At 34.1% G+C, this 19,959-nt stretch overlaps 1 protein-coding gene across 1 annotated transcript in view; it reads left to right on the forward strand.

Moving 5' to 3' along the window:
• Positions 1–285: 285 nt before the first annotated feature.
• Positions 286–19,959, forward strand: part of Cdc27 (cell division cycle protein 27) — a 28,475-nt gene continuing 8,801 nt past the window's right edge. Inside the window, exons 1-13 of the mRNA XM_089244506.1 lie at positions 286–563; positions 2,835–2,910; positions 6,195–6,342; positions 7,238–7,402; positions 7,969–8,027; positions 8,321–8,466; positions 8,627–8,874; positions 9,340–9,415; positions 10,134–10,246; positions 10,556–10,845; positions 12,069–12,241; positions 13,472–13,624; positions 17,270–17,478. Of these exons, the coding sequence (XP_089100632.1) occupies positions 540–563; positions 2,835–2,910; positions 6,195–6,342; positions 7,238–7,402; positions 7,969–8,027; positions 8,321–8,466; positions 8,627–8,874; positions 9,340–9,415; positions 10,134–10,246; positions 10,556–10,845; positions 12,069–12,241; positions 13,472–13,624; positions 17,270–17,478 (1,880 nt within the window). The 5' untranslated portion in view covers positions 286–539. The remainder of the gene's footprint in view (positions 564–2,834; positions 2,911–6,194; positions 6,343–7,237; positions 7,403–7,968; positions 8,028–8,320; positions 8,467–8,626; positions 8,875–9,339; positions 9,416–10,133; positions 10,247–10,555; positions 10,846–12,068; positions 12,242–13,471; positions 13,625–17,269; positions 17,479–19,959) is intronic.

The following is a 19,959-nucleotide window of genomic DNA, read 5'->3' on the forward strand; positions in this document are numbered from 1 at the left end:
CCGGGGCAAGTGCACATTTTGGCACCCCCTTGTGATACGTTGAAGGAGAGGTTTGAGTCCTCTGGTCCAGCGCCCGCGGCACGAGACCCGCCTGCTATTACCCCTAGTTGCGGCCCTAGCACGAGCGCAGCGCAAACTCGAAACAGGAATTCCTTTGGCGATGAAATGTCATTCTACATGAAGAAATCGGCTTTTCAACTTTGCGCATGCGCATTCTGGATAATAAGATGCTGTGGCGAGAAACTCGTTTTTTTTTCCCCATCAAAGGCGGAAAGAGCGCTGCACGCAAATCGGTTGCGTACCCAAGTGGTGGAAGTTATTGTGATTTAAGGGAGTTTGAAAAATGTTAGAAATTATTATTTTTTTTAATGTTTCGGTTGAAATTTAAAGACGTTGCCCGTTTTTTTCCTGTCGCTAATTGATGCTCGTAATCGCTCGGCTCTGAATGCGGCAATTAGTAATTCTCTGGCATGTTTTAAAACCCGATCTGAACTTTTAACTCGACTTGGAAGTTGCATGTTTCAAGTAACGAGAGAAGAATGATTTGTCAAGACCCTATACAAGTAAATATATTTGCTTGCTTAAATTCAATTTCAACTTGCATATTTCATATTATATGCAGTAGATTTAAATTTCTGATTAATCAACTTATTATTTTTGGAAGTTTAAATTGTCAATCTCTCCGTACGGTTACTTGTTCCTTTGCATTTATTTACTTGAGCTACTGAATTTATTTTTGCGTTAATTGCGAACTTTTATCCAGAAATAAGAGTTATAATTAGAGCTTGGAAGTTTAGGCTCTAAAAATGGTCAAAATAGGCAGGCAAAAAAAGCACTGAAAATGTTTAAAATATGCTCTAGAAAAAGGGGTTTATGATTAATGAGAGAAAGGCAAAATAATTGAAAGCTAAAATATTAAAAGTCCGAAAACTGCTAAAAAAATTGGCTGCAATTACTCTGTCTACTATTTAAATTATAGTTTAACTCAGATAATAATGCACTTATATAATAAATTGATTTTATTTAAAGAAATGAAGTGCTTCAAGTCCCTTAGGATTCTTCAAGGTGCGAATGGGAGCCAATATCCCTGTTAAAACGTCTCGCCATGGCGAGCAACAGGTCTACAACAGTACAAATATTCAGTCATTACACTTCACTCATAGTTTGAAGACATAGATAGCACGAAATGTAGATGTGAAATATAACGAGCATTACACAGAAACTAACTTCACAACACATGCACTGCTTCCAGCATGCGCACGGTCTTCTTTGACTATCTGCTTATATCGTTTCATTGAAATATAAGCAGCTTCACACACAAAAGCATTTAGGCTCTAGATATATTTCAAAGGAGCCAAATATGCCTATATAGCCCAGGACAAATCTTACTACTTTAATTTTTTCACGCTTTAATTTTACTGTTGAGAGGTCCATAAAAATTCCTGCCAAAGATCTTAGCCTGGTTCCTGGATGTAGGAAGGTAATTATACAGCCAGGTCTGGTATCCCTGGTGCTGGACCAGTGGGAGGAGGCATCAAATTTGTTATTAAACTGCTCTGTAAACATTATAGGAGGGGCAAAAACAAATGCTTACCCATGGGTGATGAAGTATCTAATTGTGGCTTTGGCTATTATAACTGTATGCCTAATTGTTCGCTATTAAAATTGAAATTTATTCATCTTAGTCAAAACAACACAAACACAATTAAATTTTTACTACATTACAATTAACTTCCAATGGATCATAGGATCCATCCAGAGGGTTCATCAATACAGATAAAATTAGTACCAGACCAAATATATTGGATATATTTATCCATTATCGAATATTCTGAATTAATTTAGAAACATGAATTACAACTTAATTTTATTCATAAGAGATTGATAGTGTTAATTAGGAATAGTTTAAATTTTTTTTCTATTTCTTGATTTAGATTGTTATATTCCTTAGGTGCAATATACGGGGTGCATAGCTAACACCGGATACTGCAAATAACTGGCCAACAGTTGAGGCATACTTCCTGGTAGAAAAAGTGTCCAAATAACGTGTAGACTTCAGATAAATCATTCATATTGCAAGGGTTATATAGTTATTAAAATATAAAATTTTTTATGCATTTTATACAGATTTTTTTATTGTATTTTTTTTATTTTTAAATTAAATTTTATATAGACACCTGCCCTTACAACCAGTTTAAAAGTTGTTGCTCTGTCTCTCGAGGCCAAAAAAAACCATGTTTCTAAGTGCAATTTTCACTGAGATATTTAAATTCACTAATAAAAGACAAGTTGGGGGAGGGAAACAACACACATAAATGAGGGAGAGAAACGTTTTCCATTAGTTAATGCTGTTTTTTCGCCAACCCTTAAATTTTTGAATTCAAATATCTCCACGAATAATGCAGCGAATTGCACTTAGAAACGTGGGATATTTTTTTTTCAATCTCAGGAGAGACAGTGCAACAACTTTACAATTGGGTTTTGATAAATGGTGTCCGTATAAAAAACTTTTTTTTATTCTAACTATATAACCCTTTGCAATATGAATGAGAGGGATGTATCTGAGGTCCACATGCTATTTAGATTTTTTCTAATTTGAAGTACGCCTTCAGGATCAATGGTTTGCCAGTAATTGGCAGTTCCAGTTGTTATCTATGCACCTTGTATAAAAACTGTTTTTGTGCTATGGTCTTATTTGGTTTTATCACACCCTATTGAATTCTGTCTAGTTTATTTCATTCTTTGTTTTATTTTGAACAATGCTGGGTTTTTCTGAATAAAAATTTTATTCAGAATGATGTAAAATTTTTTATATAAGGATTGTATCATTTCAGGCAGCTGTTTGGCATGCATTGAACAATTATGCCTATCAGGATGCAATTTTTATTGCTGAAAGGTTGTATGCTGAAGGTAAGTTCATTAGTGTGATCTTGTTTGAAAAATAAATTTAGTTTATTCCAAGACAACTAAACTTTTTTCTTCAATTTTTCATCACAGCCAAGTTTCATTTTGGAGTCAAGCATATTTTTCAAAAGCAGAATGTTTTACATTGCTCTACAACAAGCTCTCAGCTGACTGAAAATGCTCTGCAGTAAAAATTTCTCAGAAATTCCACAGACGAATGTTTATGAGTTACGAGTTGCATGTACGGTTAAGGAATAAAAATTTCATGATCACAACTCTGATGACCAATACATTAGGTGCATGGAATGATTTGTTAAAAATTGGGCAGAAGAATGTGTATGAGGTACACATCAAGGCTCCTACTTTTTTGTAAAATATCTTACTTTTGTCCTACTTTCTAGTTTTTATGTCTTATTTTTCCTACTTTTTTTTATAAACAAAGTTCGTGTAATTCATTTTAATTGAGGAGGGAATCATCCATATATTGCCAAATATTACAAATGTTGTAGATTACAGTTAATGATTCTGCCAAAGCAGAAATTGTATAGTTTTCAAGGTTATTTGGGGATGTATGTGGACCATTTGGTTTGTTAATTTTTCTTTTGCTTAGTTTGAGGGTTCAACAAGTAGAGTGAGTGGTCATTAAAAACTTCTGCTGGATGTAAAAAATTATTTCATATTTACTTTTTCATAGTCTTGGGCAGTAACCAACATTCATCATTCAAAATTATGGTGTACATTTTGTGTATAGGTGAAACAACAGTTTGCATTGCAGTTGGATTCATAAGCCTGTTCTAGGTTTGGTAATTCTGATGCTACCCAATAGCATTTTCTTCTGTATTTTTAAGGCATGAAGAGATATAAACAATATTTACAATGCTCAGCAAAGAGCTAGAAATGAAAGTGCTTCATTTATCAAAAACGATTCCAATGGTATGCAACAGTGAAATGTAAACAAATCCCTTTAAAAAAAGGATGGAAAATGCAGTAAAACCATCTAACTCACCTTGACTTATTTACATAGGACCTTGTAAGTGACACATTTTTCACTGTGCTTTTGAAGTCGTCTCAAGAGGGTCATTCTCAAAAAACTTGCATGCCTTTATAATTTGCTGTGCATCGTTGAAGAGAGTTTACAGATTGGATTATGGAAGACTCCAAAAAAAGAATGTAATTCATATTGGGAGGAGAGACAGAAAATAATTATCTGTGTTTTGGCCAAAAGTTGTTTTTGTAACTGTCATTTGTCATTTTGCTTGAGTTAATATTATAGGATATTGAAATGGTGCTATAAAAAAAATTTTTTAGGGATTCTTTTTTATTATGTTATGATTATGGTGTGTGGAGGGGGAGTATGCTCCCTCGTCCTACTTTTTAGCTAATTTTTTCTATTTTTTTTGAGTGGGAGCCCTGAGTACATGTTTAGTTAAAAAGGAGTAGTAAAAATTCCCATGATAATCAAGGAATTAATTTTTTCCCCTTAAAATTATTTCTGAGATTGTACCGAAAACTGGGACATACATCATAGAACATTCTCCTTGGGGGGGGGGGGGAGATGATTTTGGGAAAAATTTTCAAAAATGACTTTTTTCTGATTTTTCAGGAGCCTATAACCTTTTTCCATGTTTGTATGAAAACATTGAAATAAACTACAAAACTTTTCTCTCATTCGACTCAATATTTAAAAGTCACTTGTAGAAATTTTTAGGTATCTTTTATCTTGTTTTTTAGTTATAGCAAATCAGACATAGGATATTTATAAAGTCTTGGTATAGTCTATATCATTACTTGGCTATTGCATACAGGGTTGGACATCTATTGCTTGATAGTTCAGCCATGTATTTGCACATACAACCACGTGCCCAACTTTAGCACATATGGATTCAAGCATCTATCATTTTAATTTAAGCATGCAAATTTATGGATATTAGTCCAGCCTTGATCATATATCAAGTTTTCAGTCATATTATAGCTAAGGGTAGGTTTAAGTACGAGCACCCATAGTATTTTGTAACGCATGGGCCAAGCACCCTCTGAATTAATTCAGAAATCAAAATTCACCTACAATAATCACCAAAATTTTTTGTACATAAGCCAAGAAGCTAGAGAGGCGATGTTCGATTCATATATGTGGATGATCCCACTGTGCATGCTTGAATTTTTTTCTTTCTTGCAAAGCTGCCAGCAGACCGCAGATGAGTAGGTAGGTGTAAGTGAGTGGCGTCACATTTTTGGTTCTTACAAAATAGCATGAAAACTTGAACAACGCTGCTGCATTAATGAAGCTGCCAATTGCGACAGAATCTTTTGGTAGTACACCGTGGTGATGGTTGTTCTGTGTGGTGTATACCTTATCATGTTCTGTGCGATCTACAAACAGAGTTGTAGCAGACAGATCATTAGCAGCTTTGTTACAAACTTGGCTGAGATTCTCCTGAAGCCCAAATTGTCAGTCAAAATAGAATAAATAGATCTAATGCTAATGCTTGCCTGGTCTGCAAGCTCTCCAATTGTGATTCAATTATCCTGTATCACCAGAGTCCTTATTTGGTCAATGTTGATCTTATTTCTGAATGTTGAGGCCCTACCAGAATGTGCTTTACTCTCCAATGATGAGTGGCCATCTTCGAAGCAGTTGTACCACCCACTCCTTTATCTGTGTGGTGCTCATTTTTTTGTGTCCGGTGGTGGCCTGTTGAATCTTGTATTATTTTTCCATTCTGCAATCACCAAGCTTCACACAAAATTTGATGCAGTAGCATTGTTCAAGTTTTTTGGCTATTTTGTGAAAAACTAAAAATTTGACTGTTTTCACTTACTTATCGGCAGTCTGCCAATGACTGGCAGCTTTTGCAGGTAGGAAAAAATTCAAGCATGCACACCAGCATCACATATATGTGTGCTAAACCACACCTCCCCAGCTTCATTGGTTTATGTCAGAGAATTATGAAGAGTAATTTCACTCCTCTCAAAAATTTTGAGGGGTATTTTTTAATTATAATTGCGAAAAAACATAAAAAATTACCCAAAATTTCTAAAAGAATATTTTCACTCAACAAAGCTTGGAGGAGTAAAATTAAATTTTGATGTGCATTGGCAAACTCTAGTTTACATTCGGAAAATCATGGTCAGGTACTTTTTGAACAAACTTCGTATCATATGTGTATTTGAATAAATACATTTTTATACTTATGTATCTAAATATAGTCTTGATTATTTTATAAAATGTATTGTTTTTTTCCCTTGAACATCTAAAAATTTTATTTTGTTTTTCAAACAAATATTTACAGTTCGTACTGAGGATGCTCTGTTCCTATTGGCAACATGTTATTACAGAGCAGGAAAAGTTAGCGCTGCTTACTCTGTTTTAAAAAGTAAAACTCACAGAAGTCCACAATGCCGCTATTTGTTTGCCAAGTGTTGCATAGATCTAAAAAAGTAAGCTTTTTTTATATTTTTCAAACGATTCTCTTGTTTGTCTTTGTATGCCTTGGCATCAGTGATGTCACTCGGAACAGAATAGCAGCACTACACATAACAAGCATTACACAAAAACAAACTTCACATCAGGTTTCATTACACGTACACTCACATTCCAACATGTGCCAATTCGTTAGAGGTTCCGTAGAGGAATATTGACGAGGTGCATGTGTGGTTCAGTAGTAGAACAGAATAGCATCACCTTCCCAGTAACAGTGACATCACTTAGAACTTGGGGTTGTTGAAGAACCTGGGTTCTTCCCAAGTAGGTGTGAGAATTTTTGTCTTTCATTCTGAAATCTTGGGTATTTGATGTGCTATAGTGTGTTGGCAGCATCACTGCTAGCATACATATTTACTCATTCAATTATGAAGTGTGTGAAAATTACAGTTGTAGATAGTAGCCTATGCTGGGAAGACATTTACCTTAGGTACCAAAGAAGGTTCTGAGGTTTCATGAGTTCAAAACCGATTAGTCCTTGTCAGAATCGTTCTTCACACAAGGGTATTATTTCTACATGTTTATGAAAGATAGCTCCAAGATGAATTGACCTATACAAGTACAGTGATAAGTGATATTACTGATGGGCCATATAACATGTCAAATGCTCAAAATTTTCGAAAACGACACATAAAAATCCCAATTCACAAATCCTATGGTATATTTTCATTCGTTTACGATCTGGGTTCCAGGTACCTGGGAGAGTTAGAACAGAGTGGCATTGCTGAAATGTATGGCCCATTATAAAAGCAATTATTTTCCAATGCATGGAAAATGCTTCAGGGATATTTTTGTTGTTTATTAATGTATTGTTACTTTACTATCTGATTTGAATTATTGAAATTTATGTAGGATGTCTGAAGCTGAATTTGCAATAGTTGGAACTACTATTGCAAAAGCTAAAAGTCTTGATGAGGTCGCTTTTGAATTTGGAGATTTTGCTTCATTTGCCATTCAGCTTTTGGCTCAAATATGTTTCAAGACTGCCAGAATATCAAAATCTGCTGAAGCATACAAGTATATACATATACATTTTCCTCTCTCTTGTATGTCAGAATAATAATTTTTGAACTTTTCTGCTTGTTCAGTTATACTTTTATTTTCATTACATGATTTGTTTCTTTCAAAAAAATAAGAACTTTTTATTCCCCCACCCACACACGCAATCATCCTGTTGCTATTAAATATGTTGGTCCAATTAGAGCGGTGGACATTGAATGCAAAGTAACATACCAAAATCAAAAAGTAAATACAGCGAAACCTCGGTACAACAATACTTGATATAATGATAAATCATTAAAACATTAAAAATTACAAATACTTTATCAATTTAATAAAAGTGTATTTTACACATGTAAGATGTGGTTTGTTGAATCACACCTTAAAATGCGAGGGAAAAAATAAGTGATTTGCATTTACTTTCTTCTGTGCTTAAAAAATTAGAGGTATTAGAGTCACACGTTTTTAACGATTGGCAAATGCTGGTTCATATCTATTGTTGACAGTGTGTTACCACTTCTGTATTAGATATCTGAAAATATAGTAAAATTGAAAAATTTATGTTAATGGTGTATTTTCTTTAGGAAAAGCCTGAAATTGAACCCTTTTCTATGGTCCTCATATGAATCACTAGTAAATTTAGGTAAGATTTTTCCTTCTGATGATCAGCTGAACAAACTCTTATGCATTCAGAAACAGTATAATGTTGTAACAAACATGTTAATTGTGCCCATAAAAGAAATCACATTGTTTTTACTTTTATTGTTTTTCATCATTATAAATTAAAACTTTCAAAGCAATGCAACGTACAAGTTAAAATCAGATACGAAAGAAAAGCAACAGTTATAGTTTCAAGTTATAGTTTGTAAGTGTAGTGTGACATTGCATGTAGATTTTTTTTTTAAATTTTCTTGTTTCTTTTCTATTATTTCCTAGGAGAGAAACCAAAACCAAGTAAAGTTTTCACTATTAGCAATTTTGAGCAGGGAACCAACTACTTCGCAAATTTGATGAACAAAAGTTTAGTGCCAAACTCATTCACTTCTGCGAGAGATAGTCCTATCTGCAGTGATGGTTCACAAGTAATTCCTTATTTACATTTTCTTTGTTTTGTAAGAAGATTTAAATAATTTATAGTCGTGTTTTCAAAGCATGTATTCAGTTTTACAAAATATATTTCAATAAAATTATGTTAAAACACACGTGTATTGGATATAACTGAGATTTTTTTTTTCTTTGAAGGATTCTAGTCAATTGTCTGGAAAAAATTCTGTTGTTATGTCATCATCTCCTGCTCAGACTACAGTTTGTAGTGTTTCTTCTCCTTTAGCCATGATCAGGTCTACCCCTGATGTTAACATAGAAGTATTCACTCCTGAAAACAATCCATGGATTCCATTTTCATCGCTTGCTAAAAATAACAGGAAAATATCGAGAAATAATAGGAACTTATTTGCAACTCAGAACTCCTTTTCTCCATTCACACCCTGGTTAGTATGATTTTAAAGTTTCATTAAAAAATGAATGTAATATTTGCATAGGTGAATTTTCTCAAGGGGGGGTTTTAAGTTTTTCCTGCAAAATAACACTATAATCTTGGGGGCCCCTGCGCACGCCAATGAATATTTGGGACAAGTATTTTTATTGCCCATGTTCTCTACAGCCCTGCAAACAGTTATGAAGCTCTTAAAAAAAATTGTGTATCTAAAAAAATCACATCCCTTTATGATATGAAATGTTTCAGCTGTCATATAAGTGTTGATATAAATTTAAAGAAAAATTATATGTTATGATAATGATAGACTGAGTGTAGGTAGTTTTCAATCAGCGATGTACACACTTCTGGCACAAGTTGTTTAATTAGGGAGCTTTGAATGAAAATATTTTACGAGTAATTTTTCCTTCAAATTATATTGATTCTTCTGATGTTTGTTTTATCTCAACTTATCTCTTAGCTTTGGTGTTTTACCATTGTCTACTCCTGCTGGAAATCAAGAATATGATAACCAGTCTAATACGAATGTCAAGAAGGTTAGTTAAAACAATATTTTTCCAGTATTATTAATTTCATATAAATGCTTAATATTCATATTTTTCTACACATGGTTCTTTCTATTTTATCCATTTTTAATAAGTTTAAAATATTTCATTTTAATATCAGAAGAGAATCTTTCTCTTTAAAATTGTGAAAATTTTTGGCACCAATACTGATTTTGTAGTTGCTACGGCATTTTTATGGGCATCTTTTTCTCAACACCTCGTTGGGCATTTTGCCTGTTGTGACATTGTATTTGTATATAGTGACCTGGTACCTGGGATTTGTCCAGCCCTTCCTTAATATCAAATGAAAGGGAATATTATTGTTAGGAAAACATATTTTATTGTGTAAATCCTCTCAGGTCCCAATTTTTTCTGTGCAATCAGAGAAGAAATTTTCCTTGTTAAAAAATGTTATGCAATGGGCATCTGATGAATCTGATTAAAAGCACAATTTAAATTTTGTGCATACCTGAAGATAAAATGATTCGGAATGAAATCTCTGATATAAAAAGTTTAACAAAAAAGCAAAGAAATACTTTTGTCCACAAAGTATCTTAATGTAACATAATTTTTGTTTTAAATGTATTTGTAAACAATATTTTATTATTGCCAAAATATTTTGGCTTTGAATTATTGACACTGCTGTCTTTATTACCTTCTAACTGGTTTTTTTTTTAACACAAATGTTTTTTTTCCCTCTTATTTATAGCAACCTATGTCCAAGCAAAGTCAGGATTTGAACCCACCAAAGTTTCAAATTTTTAGTCAGTCCGGAAATAACAATAACACCAGTTCAAGTTTATCTCAGACACCACAAGCTAGGTATTTGTGATATTTATGTGTTAATCTATGTCCAGTTTTTATCAATGTTATGAGAATAATTGTGATGTTATCCGGGTAGGCGAGTTACCCGCATGTTGAGTTTCTACTGCATATCAAGTTTCTACTGCTGTAAAGTAATAAATGAAAAAAATAAAAATCTAATTTTTTTCAAAATTATAGATTGTAGTATAAATTTATTTATGTATTCAAACTTGATGAGAATTGTGAGTACATCCATGGTTAAATTTGTCAAATTTATTGATAAATGCTCATCATTAAATGACTTACCAAAGCAATTTTTTTTTACAGTTTACCACCTGTTAGTTTAAGCAGTGTTAGAAGGAGCTCCAGACTTTTTAGCAGTTCTAATTCAGTCAAAGAAAACAATAAAAGTTCTTCACGAACAAGCAGATTCATCTCAACTAAAACCCCTTCCAAAAAGCCGAAAGCAAGGATGAGTCGTACCTCGACCACTGATTCAAAAGATAGTGAAATGAATGAAATTAACAAATCAGATGTTCATAACGAGAGTAAGAATAACACAAGCTCAGTCTGTACTGCTCCACAGTCTGCTGCAAATATTCAAAAGACTTCTACGGGTAAAGATATTTGAATGACAATGTTTTGAATCAATAGATTTTGATTTGTGAATATTGAAGTTTATTGTTTTGTTCATATATATTTTCTGGTCAATATATCTTAGTTGTCCATTTTCTTTTGTAATAAGTGAAAATCCTATTTAATGATATCCTCTATAACGATAATCACCTATATGACAATTTCATAGCTGCCAACATACTAGAATGACGGAGGATTTCATGCAGATCCGGATTCTGTATAAAAATGAACATAAAAGAGATTTTTTGAAAAACAATGTAGGGATTCTTCATTAGTAAAAGTAAAATTTTAAGAATTTTTCCCTTTGAAAAAAATGTTGCATAATGCAAGCTACACATGGTCAGAGCAAATGTGATGTCAAACATGTCATTTTCATTTTGAATATCGAAAAGCGCTGAATTGACGCTGGTTATTTGGTAGATTCTTTTCACCACAAGAATGATTTTTTTTTTTGTTATTTGGTGCAAATAAGGACAATTTAAGTAATGCTTGCGAGGTCATTTTGGGAATTAGAAATTAAAGCAATGATCATCTTTTTTCAGTTAACTTCTTAGGGAATAATTTTTCCCCAAAAGTAGGGATTTTTTACAACCATGGTTGAAAATTGGGAGGTATAAGAATTTTTTAGGAGTCTGGGAGATGGAGTAGAAATTCGAGAGCCTTTCATAAAATCTTGGAGACTAGCTATGCAATTTGGTGCACTTTTTATAGTACTGATATGTTCCATCTACAATGATAAGTATTTTATAATGTGTTTCTCTGGTCCCTTTAGTATTGTTACATAGGACTTTCAATGTAAATAGTTTTATATAGAGAAAACCGTCTGTACAATTGCACGGTACCTATCCGCATACATATGCTCCAAGCAGGAAATATTCCAAATATTCCAAAATATTCTATCTGCTTCTATAACAGTGGTAACACATTCGTCTGGCATATGAGAGGGTGTGGGTTTGAGTTCCCATTGAAGCAGATTTCCAAAAAATCATCTCTACATATAGCCAGTTTTCTGTATATTTTGAAATGTTTTTACCTTTTTCTTATTTTATCTTTGTATTTTTTCCGCTTTTGTCTTATTGTAGGCTTTCTTTTTCATTCTTTAAATTCTGATTAATTTTTCATATAGGTCTCATGCCTTTTAATGTAGTTTATTAGTTTTATATCTTGTATATAGTTGCATTCTTTAATTATTTTAAATTTTTAGAGGGATTGATGCAGCTTCTCCAGGACCTTGGTAGAGCTCAGTTATATATGTCGCATTATTGTTGCAAAAAAGCAATCGAAGTATTGAATGATCTCCCTCCTCATCATTTTGAAACTGGTTGGGTTTTAACAACTCTAGGGCGAGCCTATTTTGAACTTGCTGAGTATAACCAGGTATGTGTAACTTATGAGGATTGATCCATTTAGTACCCTGATTTGTTTCAGTATTTAATGGTGTTATTGTCCCGGGTAAAACTAACACTCCTTTCACATATTACGGATTCTTCCGTACAAAAGATCCTCCGCATGGAGATAATTGCTCTCTCCTTTCACGTGAGGTGTGACAGTTGTTGTTCTGTGTGTGAAGTTATGGAGCGGAATCAAATTATTGCGCTCATTATTGCTCTATTTACAGATAGAGAAATCTATTACCTTTGATAGTTATAGGACTTGTTAATGTACAACAGGTTTAATTTCATTATAAAAAGTAGGGTTTGAAATCATGTAGGGTTCGTATCATGTGGAAGCTACCACCCAATTGCTCATATCACTAATGTAATGTCTCTTGATCTTCCATAGGGACGAATCCGTACCGTGTGAAAGGAGTGTAACATTTTTATTTTTCTTGAACACAGTGTGAGTGTCTACCAGATTTGTAGTGGACCGAATTTTTACCAGTCTGCACTTTTTAGGAGAAAAAGTTTCTAAAATGCCTACAGGGTGTATGTAAAAGAAAGTTTAGAACCACTTATGTGCAACATCGAATTTCTTAAACTTAATAATCAGATTGTATTCATCCTTTAGTCTTTCTGATAGCATTTGAACCTACATTTGATGTCAAATTTGAAACACATAGATGTTTCCACATTAGCTGTGTCTTAGATGACAGGCTTGGTAGACTGCTCCAATTGCTTATTGATGATTTCTGGTATTTCTCTTTCATGAATATATATCTTCCATTATTTGCTCAGTTAAAGCGTTGAAGAAGGAAAAAAAATACTTTGACTAAACTCCATATTCCACTGAGGCAGGTATGCAAACTTAAAATTATTTATTCTGAATAAACATTGTTATTGCTCTCTACCAATCCACTTAAATCTCAACAGCTTTAGTGGTCCAAAATTTCATAACATTAAATCTTTTAATTCAGCAACAATTGGCAATGCATGTCTTTTTTTTAAATTTCATTGATTAAGGTGAGATTTAAGTAAAAAAGAAGCTTAATTAAAATTTTCATTTTCATAAAAATAAAGACTATGGGAACAAGGCTGGAAACAATTTCCAGCTCTTACGGAGTCACATCCTCAGGGGAGCTAATAAGCTTGAAATGCCCTGATATAATACATCTCCCTCAGTCATAAGAACAAGGGGCAAAAATGATTAGGATTTTTTTCTTTTTCATAGGCAATATCCTACTTTGAAGAAGCTAGACGTGTAGAACCATACAGAGTACAAGGAATGGAATATTATAGTACTGCATTGTGGCATCAACAAAAAGAAGTGGCGCTGTCAGCATTAACTCAACAACTCATTGAATTAGACAAAGAAGCACCACAGGTAAGAAGCGTTGGAAATGAAAAGAACAAAAATATGATTTACTATAAGCATCAAAATCATTACTAATCACCTGCGTTCGAAATCACTGGTGATCTGCTGGTCTAAGATCACTGATTAAATGATCAGATCACCGGAAAAAAATTGTAGTGGTCTGCGGAAGCAGTAGCTGAAAATCCCCCCACCCTGACACTGATCACGGAAGAATCTCCCATGGGAGAATCACTGATTCTCAATCATTTGCCATTCTATGTTGTCTCAGCCATTCAAATGTTGAATGATAATCATTTATTTGCTGTAAAAAACACATTTAGAAATCTGCATGTGCCAAAATTAGAAAATTTATGAGTGAAACTGATTTTGATATGCTGTGTGTATACAGTGCCTCAATTGTTGTGCATTCATTTGATGAATTATCATTTTTCCCAGCATTTGCATGCCATCCTAATCTCTTATGCTCTCATAAATTAAATTGAAATTTTATTGCATTTTTGTCTAAAAAATAGTATTGTACTAGAATATCACTTTGAGCTGTGAATATCAGCTGACTCTCAATCCTTTAGGATCCATCTAATTAATTTTTATCTTTTCTGTCTGACGAAAATGGTGGTGGCTCTTTTTGCCCCTTATTCCTGAGAGTGCATAGACAGCACATTCCAGAGTTTTTTTCTTGTCTATCTTGGCAGCTCTGACATCTGAAGATGTCTTTATTTTTTGCTGAATATGCTAAAACAGGGCTGTCCAACCTGCGGCAGGTGAACGTTTTTCAAAAGTTAGGACAAGATGGGATGAATATTCGGTTGCTATTCGGTATTCAGCCTTTTTGCCTAATATTCGGTTCGACTGAATATCTTTAAATCTCAGCACAACAGACTAATTTTAAAAAATCATATTAGAATTTCTCGCTCATAAATTAACAATTTAGTAATTATATTTTGTGTGGTGCATACCTATCCCTTTCTGTGCAAGAGGTTATGTCAGTGAATTTCTAGGATAAGTAAAACATGAAACTGAAAATAGAATCCTGCTGCAATAAAGTGGAAGTGAGTATGAATTACACAAGTCCATTAACTGAAGCATGTACTTAGACAAGAAATGTGTATGGAGCTACTGAGAGAGAGAGAAAGGAGCAAAGAACATCTAGAGTATAAAAATAAGTAGTAAATTTTATGATGCCTTACTGGTTGAGAGTAAATAAGGTTGACGTTTTCTTAATTAGATGTATAATTGGTAAAAAGTGTTAAAATTTGATTCCATAAATAATATTACATTACAATATATGATCATTAAATTTGATTGTCAGTATTATGACAATGAAAGTCTTTCAATTGCTATTTTTTTAAATATTTAAATAAGAAATTGCATAATTAGAATTCAATTTCAATCATTTAAAATTATCAATAATTTTATTTTTAAATAAAAACATCAGTTTTATGCATAATTGTGATGAATTTCAAAAATTGATATTTGGCTGTTAAATATTCAGTATTCGACCAAAACGTTAGCTAAATATTCGGTTATTCGGCAAACCACTATTCGTACCATCCCTAATATAAACCTGAATTATAAGTAAACAATTACCATTAAAATGGTAAATCTACCAAGTAAAGCAGTCTGGCAAAATAAGTTCGACCGTTCAATTTTTTATTAGTGTTTCTGTATAGATACATATAAAAAATAACAATCTTTAATGTATATTTCAGGAGAGATGAACGTGATTCTGGAATGAATTATCTTTGTTAGCCGAGGTATCACCGTAATATTTAAATACAATATATCATCGTTAAATTTGATTGTCAGTGTCATGGAAATAAACATTTTTGTTACCTGTTTTTTTATATTTATTTAAATAATAAATTTCATAATTAAAATTCAATATCAATCATTTTAAATTACCAATAATTTTATTTTCAATTAAAAATGGCAATTTTATTTATAACTGTGGTGAATTTTAAGAATGCTGATATTCAGTCGCAGAATATTTGGTATTTGGCTAAATCTCTATTTATCCCTGGTCTTGTTGGCTGCCAAAGCTATGTAGGCACTCTTAAAATAACAATTATGTGACTGGACATGCCAATGTGTAGGAGATTCAGGATCGTTCACATGGAGGACATGCGTTCTGTAAAACAAATGCATTGTATATGTATCCACGAATTCTTGGGGGGGGGGGGTCCCAAGCACCCCGAGTCCTAAGGTTCCGGTGTCTATGCCCAACATGATGAAGGTAAGATGAATTTTTCTACTGATATGTCATATGTTTAGGCTACATGCATGCTCTGTATTGCGATAATCAAATTTCTAACTTGGAAACAATTTATAACTATAATTATAACTTATTATAATTATAACTATAATTATAATTATAACTTAATTATAATTATAAGAGTGACAAATTGAACATTTTTTGCCACAAAATATCTTTTATAATTTTCTTTTTTTACCACAAAAATAAGAACATAGCCGAACAATATTCTGCAGAAACAGAGTGAATGCTAGTGTTCTGTAAAAATGGGACATATCGTCTACATGTTAAAATTCGTGTAGTGGCACACGCTTTGGAAATTGGCTTGATATTGGCATGACTTGGAAGAGGTTGGCCACCCGTGTGGTAAAAAATAAAAGTAAAGATGTGCGTTTATGAAGATATTTTGTCTTAATTATTTCTTAATGTTGCTGTTTGAATCTTAGTAAAAAATTCAGTATGTATCTTTAGTATATATCTTAAAATATCTTTTGAAGAACATTTTCTGAAAATGTAATTTAGAAAAGAATGCCTCTTTAAACCCCTCTAGACTTGTTTTTCTATAGTCGTAACACAAAATCAACAGATGTGGTTTATTGGACCAGTCACGATGTCTGTGGACCAGTAGGTTCTCATATTAGGTACCAGTGACTTTAATTATTTAATTCTAATACTGCTATAAGGTTGGGGAGGGAGAAATAGGTGCTATAGAAACAAGTTGATCTTTAGAAAATGTAATGGTAGGGATTGTATGTTTTATTCAACTTATACCAAACATATCAAAGATATTCAATGTTGTTCTCATTGAAAATGTTGGACATAAATATGTTAGAAATATGTTAGACAGTTCGGACATTTCAATCTAAAGATTCTTTTCAATATTTCAGTATTTCTTGTTGCACAATTATCCATTGATGATCTCTGCTGCAGCTCAGTCCGAAGTAGCGAATGGGGCGACTGGGGCACTGTCCCAGGGTTGTACTTGGAGGGGGGGGGGGGGTAAATTTTATGGGAATAAAATGTTATAAAATTTTCTACAGTGAAGGGGATGGCAAAATTATGTTTATATGCTATGTTTGTAACCCCGTGAAAAAAAAAAAATCATAGTTATGGCAATACTGCAACTGTAGAAAAAACAACTGGAAATTCTAATTCCACTGGACCACAGCTCTTCACTCTGGAATTATTCTTTCATCACTAAAGTAATTCTGTGTCTTACAATGTAGAGCCCACCAGTCTCAATAAAAACATAGAAACTCAAACTGTCATAAAACTATTTATAGATAAAATACAGTTTTGTTCTCCATTCCCACTAAAAAGTATGCTTAAAAACTTATTTATAGCATACATGCAATTAATATTTCTTATCTGGTGGGTAAATTTTTTTCCTTATGAATTCGTAGACATGGTGTGCTGCTGGTAATTGTTTCAGTCTTCAGAAAGAACATGAAACGGCCATAAAATTTCTTCAAAGAGCACTCCAAGTTGATGCAGATTTTCCATATGCTTACACACTTCTTGGTCATGAGCATGTAATGACTGAAGAAATGGAGAAAGCGTTGTCATGTTTTCGATATGCTACTAAGATAGATCAGAGGCATTATAATGCGTGGTAAGTATATTGTATTTAATCTTTTTTGTGCGTGTGTGTATTCATAATTTAAAAAAACCATCCGAAACGATCAGGCGTATCAATTTTAATTTACTTTTAATTTAATCAATTGAAAATTTACTGAAAAAAATATTGAACTCTTAAATAGTGTTGAAATAAATATGGTAAAAAATTTGCAAATTATTTTGGTTTCTGTCTTCTGCTTTGTTTAGATTTTTTATAGATTGCTATGAAATATTAATTTTTATGAAAATTATCCTACTATAGAAAGAATTAAGCTCAATATATTTAGACTTCATTGGTTGTAGAAATCATAATTTATCATTCACACTAACCTGTAATTATTGTACTAGACCTGTCCGCTCCCCCCCCCCCTAGTTGCGTCCCTGAATCTATCCTCCAAATTGGTTTTGCATAGATTTGAAATTTATTATATACATACACTGCTGGCCACCCAAATTGCAACACCAAGAAAGACAAGAGATATCGCAACAATATTTATTTTGTAGATAACATGTTGACCAAGCATCAAATGATTAAATTTATAGACTTCTGTGAAGTGTGGTTCCTGCCAAAATCAGTAGCCAGATTAGCCGCCATTGTTGGAGATCACCGCTGCCACACGCCTCGGCATTGATTCAAAGAGACTTTGGATGTGTTCTTGGGGTACAGCAGACCAAGCAGCTTCCACGCGTTGCCAAAGTTGAACTGGTGTGGCAGTTGGGGATGTAATCTGGGTCAATCGTTGAGCAACCATGGACCACATGTTTTCTATCGGCGAAAGATCCGGAGAGCGAGCTGACCAGAGAAGCAATTCAATCTGGCGATTGACAAAGAACCTTTGGACAATGCGTGCCACGTGTGGTCGCGCATTATCCTGTTGAAATATGGCTGTGGGCAAGCCCTGAAGGTAAGGAAGGACAACTGGCTCCAACACCTCGGAGATGTAGCGCTGGCTTTTTAAAGTACCGGAAATGCGTACTAGAGGAGTGCGAGAGTGATATCCAATACCGCCCCATACCATAATACCCGATGCAGGACCAGTGTGGCGGTGCATAACGCAGCTGTTCAGCATCCTCTCTCCACGGTGTCTCCAGACTCGAATCCGACCATCGTGGTGTTGCAGACAGAAGCGTGACTCGTCAGTAAAGACAATTTCATTCCATTGTGCCGTCCGCATCCTTCTTTCATCGCACCATTGGCGGCGGAGACGTCTGTGGTTCTGCGTCAAGGGTAGACGAAGCAATGGACGTCTTGCGGACAGACCACTCTGCTGTAAACGGCGTCGAATGGTACGCGCAGACACTGGATGATGCGGTACAGACTGAATGTGCTGTGCTATGGTTCGTGATGTGGCTGAGCGATCCGTCACTGCCATACGCACAATACGCCTGTCATCACGTGAAGTGGTACACTGAGGTGGATGCGATCGAACACGTCGGTCCGTCGTACCCTCCTGCATCCAACGATCACATATCCGCATTACAGTTGTTTGGTTTCGTCCAACACGACTACCGATTTCCCTGAAAGATAATCCACAATCTCGGTAGGCCACTATCCTTCCTCTGTCGAACTCGGATACTTGATCAAAAGATGATCGCTGTTTTCTACGAGGCATAATTGATCGTTTTTTTGAAAAAACCACAAGAAAAACACAATTGCCGTACTTCAAATCGTCGAAATCTCCAAGCCTTGAATAGCACTTTTAAGTGGTGCCACAGGCGCGCGTGATGTGCGTCTGCGCTGAAATTCTAATCATTTGCATATCTCACCTCCGCTAATGCATGTTGCAAATTTCATATTATTTGCATGCTTCCTTCAGGGTGTTGCATTTACGGTGGCCAGCAGTGTATTTGTGTTGTAGTCTGTGTGGTTTTCGTGGTGACCAGAGTGTTTTTCAAAGGAATAGCCAACTCAAAATTGGAAACCTTAGAAAATTGTATTTTTAGCCGATTACCACTGCTTAAAATCGCGGGTTCCAAACCCGGATTTTCACCAGAGGCAAAATTGGGGGGGGGGGGCGTGTATGGAGGCCTGAACCCCACCCAAGAAAATGAAAAATTAAAAATATTTTTATAAAAAATTAAAATATTAGGAAAAAACAGTCTTATACTATGTTAATTTAAAATTCTTTTTGAGCATTAGTGACCCACAATTTCTGTTGAAGAAACCCTTCTGTCCCTCCAAAAGCTGGTTCTGCATACACACCAGTGATTTTAGCGATGTGAAACAGTGACTACCACATAGCAGCTAGATGACAAAACTGGATATTTATGGTAGAGTTTTTACAGATTTTTTTTTTCTGAACGATCACGGAAAATGTTTTTTACACTTTGAACGGGCATTTCAAATCCTTTAAAATGTGCATTCGCAATCTTGTAAGAACAAGGCAAATTTTTCTGCTGTGTAAACGCTATCTTTGAATGCTGGCAGATAGCCATAAAAGTACCGTAATTTCTGGTATGTAAGTGGAGGGGCGAA

This window comes from Pholcus phalangioides, unplaced genomic scaffold, assembly GCF_987345545.1.
Source record: "Pholcus phalangioides strain wild (caught in Gottingen) unplaced genomic scaffold, Ppha-v1.0 ptg000015l_1, whole genome shotgun sequence".
NCBI lineage: Eukaryota > Metazoa > Arthropoda > Arachnida > Araneae > Pholcidae > Pholcus > Pholcus phalangioides.